The sequence below is a fragment of the Hipposideros armiger genome, unplaced genomic scaffold (assembly GCF_001890085.2).
Source record: "Hipposideros armiger isolate ML-2016 unplaced genomic scaffold, ASM189008v1 scaffold_337, whole genome shotgun sequence".
NCBI lineage: Eukaryota > Metazoa > Chordata > Mammalia > Chiroptera > Hipposideridae > Hipposideros > Hipposideros armiger.
In genome coordinates, this window is record NW_017731687.1 from 2,095,651 (window position 1) to 2,107,665 (window position 12,015).

The window sequence follows — 12,015 nt, forward strand, 5'->3', positions numbered from 1 at the left end:
CCCTCCCTCAGCCCCCCAGCAAGCCCACTGACATGGAAACGATGCAGATTCCCCCCTGTGTCCAGCCCCTCCATGCCTCCCCCTGTGCTGAAAGAGAAACCCCACCCCAGCCTGTCTGGCCTCACTACCCACACCCCCGTCTCTGCTTCTTGAATCGACCCTCTCCCTCCAGCCTCAAAGCCTTGCACCCCTAGTGCCTGCTCCTGCACCTCTCTTTCTGCTCCCTCGGCCCAGCTAACTTGCTCCCCTCGGGCTCATCTGAAAGGCCAAGTCCCTAGTGAGGCCTGCCCTGTTCCCCCACAAACTAGCCCCACGCCCTCCCTCACAGCTTCTCCTCCTCACACCCAAGAATCTGTGCGATGCTTTGTGTCATGTCCAGCTTTCCTCCCAGACCAGGGATCTCAACCCCGGCCACACCTTAGAATCGCCCAGAAGCTTTTAACAAGCACCAAGCTGGGCCTCAGCTCGGACCAGCTAAAACCAGAGCGGCCATTCGGCCGGACCTGCCCAGGCCTGACCGACCCTCCGCGGTGCCGCCAGCTCACAGCCCTGTGCATTGCCTTGTGTTCTTATCCATTTGGTTTTCCCGTGATCAGAAGTCAACATTTTTGTCAGCGGCTCAAAAATCACCATTGGAACGAGGTGGAAAAGAGGAAATGAAGGAGAGAGAGAAAGCAGAAGAGAAAAGAAGACAGAGCAAACAAAAAAGAAGGCAGACAGAGGGAACAGGATGGAGAAAGGGAGAGACGGGAATTCCAAGTGACAGCAGCAAGAGAGGACGTGGAAGGAGAGGAAGGAACGGGTGGCAAAGCGGAGGCGGGCAGGGCCGTGTCAAAAGCCACCGTGGCTCCACTGTTTATTTCTGTTTGGATTTCGTTCTAATACCCAACTTGAGCTCAGTTCAGTTTAACAAATACTGTCTGAGCAGCTACAATGTGGCAAGTCCTGTTGTGGAACTGGGGACACGGCCATAGGGGAAACACGCACAGACCCCTGCCTCGAGGCGGTGCCACCCAGCAGGGTGGGGGAGCATCCGAGAAGACGATGCTGTACCGCCTTCATTTCACAAGTGATGGAATCAACACTCAGAGAGGGAGAGTGAGCTGTCCAAGGCCACACAGCGCACACAGCGGGAGAACAAGACCAGCGCTCAGGGCTCTCCCCCTTCCCTCACCTCTCCGCTTTGTCTTGTCAATCCTTCCACCCATGGGAGCATCTGCACGTAGCTTAGTATGGCTTTTAGCTTTAACATGCAATTATTTTGAAAGATACGCAAAAGGAAGAAAGCAAGGAATTCAGCGATATACAGACACAAACATTATTCTTGTGTTAGAATATATCCTTCTGGGCTTTTTTTCAATGCATAGACATTTTAATTCTTCCAAAGCCTTTGTCTACAAAATGTTAGTTTTTGCTGTTTGTGTTTTTCCTTTGATGTTATCGAAGGATCATTTCCTCACTGATTCTTCTGCCTTATAACGTCTGACGTAAGGAACACCTTAACTTACCACATCGGTTCCCCTGTATCGGACATTTAGATTGTTTCCAATTTTTACCAACCATAAATAGCGCTGAAGCACTTTTAGTAGTTGGGAAATACACAGAGTAAAATGGAACCTTGAGACTTTGCTTATTAGTAACGACTTTGTAAGTAATGGGACTGGAACTGACCTTTTTGTGTAAGATGACTGGCCATGTGTATTTCCTTTATATTATTTGTACATTTGTGGGTTTTGCCCATGTTTCTATTTTTTGACACTGTGTTTTTTAATGCCCTCGCTTGCTGCCGGAGTGGGTGACCAACGTGACATGAGCATTTCTGCACAAACGCATGCAGTGACCAGGAGGGAGGGGCTGCCTGAACTCGCTGAACAATGAAAATATTCTTGTGACCGCCACCAGGGGTCGCTCTACTCACACTGCTGGGCAGAGAGGCTGGCAGAGCACCCAGCATGCCATGGTCTCAGCTCCGAAATGATAACCTAATGCTGACGTCTTTAAGATCGTGATTTTTCATCTCTCTCTGTGAACCTCCTTGTTACTCTCCAGGCTGCCCCCTGCTGTAGCAGTCAGCGGTCCAGTTGCCATTGTCTGCACCTGCGTCTGTCTCCCCTACATGCTTTGGGAGAGCAGGCTTACCTCTCCAGCCCCAGAGCCCAGCGTAGTGCCTGGGACATGGCAGCTGCCCAGCGCACACTTGCTAAAAAGCATTGGGTGGGTGGGAGGCAACACATCTACAGACAGGCCTTGCTCACCTTGCAAACCTGTCCTTTTAAATTTTCTTTCACCGGGGACCCTGAGCAAAAACATCCTCCCCAAGCTCCTCCCTAGGTTGGGGTTTGTCTTTGCAGTGGCTCAGTCCTTAGGGGACCTGGTGACTTGCTCTAGAAACGGTAAACTGTGTGATCCCAGGCTAGGCATGTGCCTCCTCTGGACTGTGGGTCTGGGGACAAGGACACTGATCCCTGGCTACCTCCCAGCATCCATGAGGTCCTGTCTGGGGAAGGGCTTTGTAAACATGAAGCGAATAACGTATCTTTTCATAATGAGTGCCTTCGGCATAACTCACACCGTGACACCAGAGCACATCAGGTACCGCCAGCCCGTGGGCCGTTCAGGGCGGTAGCGAAGCGTGCATTTCGGATCCTGCCCCTGTAACTTCCTTGGACAAGTGACTTTCCCTCCCTGCCCCAGTTTCCTCATCTGCAAAACGAAGATCAATAATTCTACTCCCTCCAAAGCTTGCTGTAGGGAATGGAATGAGTCACCATGGCAGGCATGCAACGAGCATTCAGTGTCGGCTTTGCAATGATTTTCTCACGGATACACACTTTGCTGGGGCTGGGCCCCCCCCCCCTTAGTTTTCCAGTTTCTATACCTCACTTCCCAGCACTGCCATCTTGAGGTAGTCTCTTCAGCTAGAAGTTTCCATCTCCCAGGGGCAGTGGAGTAAATATCTTCTTACGATCATTTATTCACTGGGTCACCCGCTCACCGCGAGTTTCACAGCCCTTGGCCTTGGCCGGGATTTAGGGCTGAATTAGGCCCAGATGGTGATGATATGGGAGGCACAACTGTGGGGGTCAGGCAGCCAGGCCTGTCCCACTGAGAACTGGGGCCACCCGAGGTAGGTCACGTCACCACGAGGACATGGAGAAAAGGAGCTGGTGCGAGGGGAGGGGATTCGTCTTGGAGGAAACGACATTCCCGCCCAATGGAGAGAAAGTAGCAGGGGTTTACCAAGCGGCAGAGGGAAGTGGACAGAAGCTTCCAGACACGGGGAAGGCATGCAGCCCGGAAGAGCCTGTGGTCAGGGGCCAGCAGGAGCGGCGGCCAAGGCGGGGCAGGGGGAATAGCCTGGAGCAGCAGGGGCCTGGGACGCCGTGGGCAGGAGTTTGAACTTGACCCCAAGGCCAAGGGAGCCAGAGGTTTACGACAGGTCACCCTTTGGGGGTTACCACAGTTTTCAGAGAAAGGCACTGAAGACCTGCCCTTGGCTCTTAACCCCCCTGGGTCCCGGCCCCCAAGCACTGGCGACTTTGGGAAACCACACACACATGCGAAGCTCTCAGACTCTGAGTGTGACTTCCTGGGGTGCAGCCACAGCCAGGGCCACTGCGGTCCAGGTGCAAGTCCAGGCCAAGACCCTGAGGGCAACGTCTGGCTTTGCAGTTACGTGGTCAATAAGTTCTAGCATTTTAACTTTAAAATCACAGGCTACACTCCCCTCCGAACTGGGGACTGGCTGGCACTTGATGTCACCCCAGGGCCCTCTCCAGAGGACTCTTCCTGTCAGGGTGGCCCTTCGGACTCTGCGACACTCCACGTCAGGGCTGTCGGTGCCCTCTGAGTGTAGAACAGAGCCCGGCAGACTGTCACACACGAGGCCCTGGGTCCCTTCCCCATGCCAGACACCGGGGTCCCTAGCAGTGACCCACAGACAGTCAGTCCCCTTCCTCTGCCCCCACCCAGGAGCCCTTGTCCTCCCGTGTGGGCAGGGTGGTCTTGTCTTCCTCGCTCCCCAGCCCCGGTACCGAGCTCCGGCCTGAGCCGAGTGCGGGCACCATGTGGGCACCCGTTAAATGTTCATTCCTGACCCACTAACCAGGGTTTACTAGAGGAGCTGGTCGCAAGCCCAGCTTTGGGGTCAGCCCACAGGGGCGCAAATCCTGACTCGCCACTTCACATCTGCGTGACCCTGGGCAGGTATGAGCCTCTCGGTGCCTCTCGGCCCTCCTCTGCCTCCCTCTAAAGGTCGTTGAGGGACTAAATGAATCAACAACAAATAGAGAGCCCTGGAAACTGTGCCTGGTGCAAAGACACCTTAATAAGCATCAGAGCTCCTGTATATCCACCCATCGTTTATATCCTAAAGCTGGACGAGTAGCACACGTTCCTGCCACCAAGGAACTGGAACCAACAGTTTTACCATCTCGGGGGTGTTCATAGCCATGCGTCTGGACGGGTGCTCATCATGGTTGAAATGCGTCCCCTCAAAACTCATAAAGTTGAAGCCCTAATCTCCAGTTCCTCAGAATGTGACCTGATTTGGAAGTGGGGTCATCATAGATGGCATAGTTACGATGAGGTCATTAGAGTGAGTCCTAATCCGGTATGACTGGCATCCTTATGGAAAGGGTACATTTGGGCACAGAGACAGCCATGCACAGAGGGATGATGGCACCCACAAGCCCAGGAGAGAGGCCTGGCACAGGTCCTTCTCTCCCAGGCCCCGGACGGAACCGACCCTGCAGAGACCTTGGTTTTGGACTTCAAGCCTCCAGAACTGCGGTTTAAACCACCGTTTGCGGTCCGCTGTTACGGCAGCCCCAGGAAACTAACACAGTACCTAAGTCCCTATTTGATCAATAAAGGAGTTGAGGCTGAGACGTGAAACGACTTGCAAAGTTCGCAGGTCTCCCAAGGGGCAGGGCCAGGCTCCACGCCACCCACCAGGTGGGGGAGCGTTGCGTCCTGTCTGTCTCCATCTGGGAGAAGCCTTAACGTCGAGCCTTAACAAGAAGCCGGTCACAGTGGTGCCGCGTCCCCTGCAGGGATCATGAGCACGTGGAAGAAGAGGCCATCTCTCCCGGAAGTTAGAGCAAGCGATGTAAGAAACGCACAAGCCACCATAAAATGGACATACACAGACGGCCAAAGCAAGTCCTTGCTAATAAAAATCTCCCAACCTGGTTTTACACAGCACCATTTTCGACAGGTAGAAGCCCGAATTGGTGACTGCCCAAGGATAGTTTACGCTGGAAATGTCACCCGACATTTGTTCCATCCTTAAAGGGCCCTTGCGTTGACCTTCTCATGGGCTCGTCTCTCTGGCAACCACTCCTACTCCATCGTCCAACAGAAATCCACGGGGGCGAAGGGGCGTCCCAAGTTCACAGGGTCCTACACGGGCCAGAGCCCATCACGGGGCTCCAACGATCGAGAACCGGCTGTGCCGTCCTCCCTCCCGCTTTGCACCTGATAAACATTTACTGAGCTCCTGATGGCGCTGGGGACACGACAGAAAACAAAGAGGACAGTCGCACCTGTCCTGAAAGGTTCTGCCTTTGGTGGAAGGAAGCAGGAAGTAAATGAATAAGTTTACAGCATGTCAGCTGAAAAACGAGGCTGTGAACGGGATGGACAGTTAACAGGCGGCTGCTTTATATGGGGCGGAGGCACATTTGCACAACCACAAAGGGATGACACAGGTCCAGAAATGGTTTCAATATGCCCATTGCCATGACAACCTCCCACACTGGGGTATTTTAGGGACGACCACTGAAGCAGCCGGAGGTAGCCTCACCTTCCCCAGCACACCTGCCCCCGGGGAGGCGCTGCCTGGCGCTGACAACAGCACGCCATCAGGGCCGTGAGACGGGAAGGAAGCCCAGGGGCCCCGGGGACCAGAAGGAGAAACATTACCTGAAGGGGGTGGACCAGGGAGAAGTGGCCACATAGGTGGTGGGCTGAATTGGGTCCCCTTAAAAGATGTTCAAGTCCAAATCACGCCCCCTTGCATACCTGTGGCTGTGACCTTACTTGGAAGTAGGCTCTTTGCAGACATAAATTAAGATGAGGTCATACGAGAGTGGGCTGGGCCTGGCCCACCTCACCTGTCCCTGCAGGTTGGCCTGGCAACTAGGCAGGGGCTCTCAGTCTCTGGGCCAGGAGCAGGACTCGCAGGGACAGCCCTTCCCCGAAGGCCACTGCAGTGCTCCCAGTCCTCTCCGGCCGTCACAGGCCACTGTGGTGGCGGAGCTGGTGACCCCAGGCTGGTCCACTCCAGGTGGTCAGCCTGTGCTTCTCACCAGCAGGTCCCACAGATGAATGGAGACAAATCAGTCACATTCAACCTACTCTGATCAAGGGTCAACGCTTGGGACAAACAAGAGATAAGAGAGAGGAAACGACTGTGAGTTAGTGTGAGTCAACCCAACTTCACACCAGGCGACACAAGCCCTGGAAGAGATGACGGCAAAGAGGATGGCAATAGTGATGACGATGGTGACAGAGGCTAAATCTGAGTGGCCACTCAGGATGTACCAGGTGCGCTAAGAGCCTTCCCGGTACCTTCTCATTTCATCCTCACAATCAGAGTAGGACGGTCTCCCTGTCATTCTCACTTCACACTTGGGAACACTGAGGCCCACAAAGGTTTAGTAACCTGCCCAAAGGTATCAGGCAGAGCTGCGCTGGCATCACTGGGGCCCCTGCCCACTTGGGGTCCCTCCGCCTCTCGCACTGACAGCATCTCACCCCGCTGCATGTGGCTCTGGCGTTTAAGGTTTGACACTGTCTATCCCACAGATCTGTAAGGAGCAGCCTGCTGCGTCCCCTGCTCCCCAGCTGATGAGGGGCTGGCTTCTCCCAACGCTGGAGGCAGGCAGGCTGGGGTCCACACTTCATGGGCCCTTTGGGGGAATTTTCAACAGAGTTTTGACCACACAGCAGCCTCCAGCAAAGCCTTGAGAACATGGGCCCCATCCGCGCACGATGCAGTTCCCCTGGAACATCGGGGCTTTTAAATGATAACGCATGAGACATCAAGAAAAGCACATACGCAGGTCAACAAGGGGCGTGTGACTCGATGGCACACAAGTTACTGAATCCAGCCACTGACGCGCCCACAAACCCCTCAAGAACAAACTCTGGCCCCAGCATTTCGAGGTAAGGGCAGTGGCTTGGAGTCACGGCTCTGATCTCACCCATGGTCCCCTTGATACTTGATAGCTGGGGAGTCCGTGGCCAAGTCACTTAACCTCCTGGTTCTCAGTTTCCCCATCTGCCTCACAGGCTATTCCAAGGCTTCAAGGATATCACAAAATGTCCAAAATGTTAGCAGGGGTCTCATAAATATTTAGGCATTCACCCTTTCTCTTAGATATGAGAAAGAGTAAATAGCATTGTGTGGGGAGACAGAGAGATTGGGAGAAAAGGACTTAAACCCACAGCCTAAATTAAAGTCTTCCATTTAGGAAAATTACAGAAAGGATTCTAAATGACAATTTCCATCTATACACGATTTATTTGCCAAAATTACAGTAAGGTGCCAATATGAAATGTACACTGTTTTCTTTTTATCCAATGAACATAATAGAGGAAGAATGAACAGGACATGCCAAAGAGTGACAAGAGGAGGATAAAGTAGCAAAAAGATAAAATATGACCACAGAGAAACTCATTATTAAAACAGTCGAGGCAGGATACACTTCATCATCCTGAGAAACAGAGCATTTAAAGTTCCAGTTAATTTGAAATAGATTGTCCGAGGCTGAAGATAAATTTGATTTTCTTTTTTGAAATCAGCAATCTTCCTTGGGCTAAGGTTGCTGCTTACTGATTTTTTTCCTTAAATGCAAATTGACCCAGGGGAGAGAAGCAAGGATTGTGATCTCTTGGAGGGAGCTGAGTTAGCTCTCTCTTTCCAAGGAGGCAGCTGGTACTCTGCGCTCATGTCCAATCAAATTTAGATCGCATTCCAGTTCTGCCTCTTACCAGCTGTGTGACAACAGCTCCACACACTACCTCTCTGAGCCTCACCTGTGGAGCGAGGGTACTAACAGTACCTGCTTCACAGTCTTCATGGGCACTCAATAAAAGAATGCCTTTGAAACACCCAGTAGGGTTCCAAGCCCATGGTAGGAGTATATTACATGTAAGCTTTTACTCTTCCATCAGTCAAATGAATAAATAAACGGCCAGTCTACCCTCGCCTCCAGAATCAGAAGTTCGCCCAAGGTCACACAGCTAATAAACAGGAGAAGGGGAAGGTACCACCCTTGTGTGCTTTCTACTGCTCAGTCCTGGGGAGCCTCTGTGCACTGCTGCTGGGGCGGGGGCTACAACAACCCATCAGATCTGGACCTGCCCTCAAGGAGCTCACAGTCTCATGAAGGGGAGAGGGAGAGGCACCCACAGCACTGCCACGTGGGGGACCGTCACCGCCGCTGGTGCTGTGAGGAAGGCGGGAGGGGGGAGATTGCTTTCCCAGGGAGGGGTGGGCCAGCACATGAGCGTTACGTGATCCCACATACAGAGGAGCTCACCTAGCACAGGGCCCGGCACACGGCAGGGACTCGTTAAATGCTGGACAGGTGGGTGGACAGGAGGCAACAGGCGATGAGGGATAAAGGGTGGCTGGGTAGCTGCCGGGAGAGTGGCTGGATGGCGAGATGGACAAGCAGACGGTGGGGTGAATGAGATGATGGAGCCTGCGTGGACAGGGATGGGTGGGTGGACAGGGTGTGGGTGGACAGGTGGGTGGGTGGACAGGTGGAAGGGAAGATGAATGGGTGGGGGGAGTTGTAGGCTACCGTGTTTCCCCGAAAATAAGACTGAACCGGAAAATAAGCCCTAGCATGATTTTTCAGGATGTTCGTAAGATAAGCCCTACCCCAAACAGAAGCCCCAGTTAAGGTCGTCAGCCAGACATGACTGTTTGAATAAGTGGAGATCTTGTACATGAGTAAATGTAGATCGTTGCAGCAAAAGTTAATACAAGACCCGGTCTTATTTTTGGGGAAGCACGGCAGCCGAGCAGGAATGGCTTGTACGTGACTGGACTCAGCGAAGGCTGGACGGACAGGACTGGTGAGGTGGGGTGGGCGGACGAGGAGGGAGGCTGGGAAGGCGTCAGCGACCTAACCAAGTGGCTGTACGAAAACGTTAGAGAAAAAAAGAACAATCACTCCTGCCCTGGGGTGCTGCCACTTACCAGGCTACAGTGACCAGCAGGGGCTGTGCTGCACGCTGTCTCATGGGGGGCCTGGGCTCCCAGTTTCTCTCGCAGGTTCCTGTTTTGTTCGGTGAGGTCCTCCACCTGGCCTTGCAGGCCGATCTCCGACAGCTTCAGCTCATAGATGCAGCAACGCAGCTCCTCCAGCTGCCCACGGAGCCGGCGCTCCGTCGCGCGCTGCTCCTGCAGCCGGCGTGCCGCCTGGTCCCGCTCACGCTCACCCTGCCCGGCCGTCGCCTGCAGGGCGCGCAGCTCCGCGGCCTCCTCCGGGGCGTCTCGGGCACCGGCCGGGCCCGGCCGTCTGGAGCTGCCCGGGGCCGGGGCGTCCAGCTCCGCAAGCAGGAGGCCCGCGGCGCGACACAGGCGTCTCACGTCCCGCTCCAGCCGCTGCACCTGCGCCCGCAGGACGCGCTCCTGCTCGCGCACCAGGCACAGCTGGCGCCGCTGGCTCCGCTGGCAGCGCTCCAGGGCCTCCGCCTGCCGCCCCAGCGCCTCGTCCTTGTGCCGCAGGCGCTCTCGCAGCTGCCGCAGCCGCCCCCGCTGCCGCTGGGCCGCGCGCTCCTTCTCCAGAACCTACAGGTTGGCGGTGGATGAGGCCATCAGGACGCAAGCCCAGGGACGCACCGTCGTTCACACTGCGCCTGTCTTTATTTTTATACTTTGGTATTTTGTTCATCATGGAATATTTACGCATTACAATGTTGCATCAAAAATGTTTATTCATCTCGATTACTGAGTTTTTTGGCGCCTTCTAAAATTTTGCACAGGAGAAGGGTCCCTCACTCATTTCACCCTTGTAGGGACTCTGCCGACCCAGGAGCTCCCTGAGTCCTTGGCAGGAAACTGCAGTGGCCAGGACGGGCATCAGCTGGTGCACACCTGGAGGGCAGCGCCAGTGGCTCCACACCAGTTCCACTGAATGCCTGGACACCAGTTTGTAAAAAGCTGCCACTTGGGGACCCCTCAGGGTCCCCATGTCCACCTCAGGACCTCTCAGATCTGTCCAATTCCCAGTGCTTCCAGGGTTAATTCGCCGCCCAGCAAGAGTCAGCTGGCCCTGGCTTCTAGCTAGTAAGACAGGACCACCAGTGTCACAGCAGCTATTCTGTATTGTGAATAACCCCCTCTCCCCCATGCACCTAGGTACTGTTACTATCCCCTTGGGACATTCAGCAATAGCTTGCATACTACTGCACAGCTAAAGGTCCTGCAGCTGGGATTGTGACCTCCCTGTGACCGTCTCAAAGCCTGGAGAGCACATCTCCCTGTTCTTAAACCTTGGCCTCGCCCCACCCATGAGCCGTGCACTAGACCGGGGTGACACACCCACTGCAAAAACAGGAGTCCTACCTAAATTTTAGAATTAATTTAAGCACATAGGTGGACCTGTCTCCGTATTAAGCTTTCTTTCATCGGCTAGTGCCTGAGGCTGCTCCTCCGAGTTGCCAAAGACAAAGCCAACAAGCAAAGAGGCTGCATTTTCCACAGAGAGGTTCTTGAGGGTGGATCGCATACCACCGCCATGTCTTGTATTAAAAACTCCTCTTGGGGTGCTGATGATGACATGCGATGAGCCCGGGGGGGGGGAGATAACTTGACTTTCTGTACCTGATATTCAATACAAAGGGTGAAAACGCCACTTACATGTCTGCCTGGCATCTCAAAGACTAATTTCAATTTAACTGAACACCTTCTCTCTCCACACTCCACTTCTGTTTCACTTAGTGGCTGAGCCAGTGCTTTTGGAACTTTTTTGACTGCGCCCACTGTAAGAAACCCACTTTCACAGCATGCCCCATTAAACGGTGCACGCATACACTGTTTCATGAAACAGCACCTCTATTCGCACATGTGAGGCCCTTTCATATTTCCTAGTCTATTCCATTTGAAAAATGCAGGTTGTGACTCATAGAATTGATGTCTCAACCCACTGACAGATGTCAATCTGCAATGGGAGAATCACTGCGCTGCTCCGTAAGTCACAATCAACTGAAACAGGATGCCCCTGGGGACCTCTGGGTGCCACGCACAGCTGCCCTCCACGTCTTGCCGTTTCTGCCCCTGCAGTTTTTCCTGAGCATGTCCTGCCCTCCAGTCTTCATCATCTCTCCCCTGGAATATTTCTTTCTTTCGCTTTTTTTGTTGTTTTGTTTTGTTTTTAACAGCCGAGCCATCCTGCCACCTGTTGGCAGCTCGCGGCAGCTCAGCTTGGGCTGGGATTCGAACCGCTGTTGCTCAGAGCTTGCACTCTTGAGCGAGCTCTTAACCAACTGAGCCACTCGGCTGTCCTAACCCCTGGAACATTTCAATAAAGACTAATAATTACAAAAGCAGCTAGAGTTATTTAAATGCTAGTGTTGTAATTGTTTCACACATAGTAACTCATTTAACTCATACAACAGCTCGGGGGGTTCGTACTACATCATTCCCATTTCACAGATGAGGAAACTGAAGCCCAGAGAGGTTAAGCGACTCACCCTAGGTCACACAGCTAGTGAGTGGTAGAGCCAAGGTTTGGCTCCAGGCAACTGCCTCCAAAGCCCACCCCTTAACTGCATGCTGTTCTCCAGCAGCACTCTTAACTTGTCCCCTGCCTCCACCAAATCTCTCCCATGCAATTAGAATGACATTCCCCAAACCCCGACCCTGAGCCTCTCCTGCTCAAGTACCCTACAGCCTGCTTCCCGTTGCCTCAGAATTTGGTCCGTGCAGTGGCCCCTCTGGAACCCTCCAGTCTCACCACCAGCTTCGTCTCCCAGCCCACACCCTCTGCTCTG

General features: G+C 53.7%; 1 protein-coding gene across 1 annotated transcript in view; it reads right to left on the minus strand.

Annotated features, from left to right (window-relative positions):
* Nucleotides 1-12,015, minus strand: part of CUNH4orf50 (chromosome unknown C4orf50 homolog) — a 48,344-nt gene that overhangs the window by 27,962 nt on the left and 8,367 nt on the right. Inside the window, exon 4 of the mRNA XM_019661151.1 lies at nt 9,218-9,811. Coding sequence (XP_019516696.1) covers nt 9,218-9,811 — 594 coding nt within the window. The remainder of the gene's footprint in view (nt 1-9,217; nt 9,812-12,015) is intronic.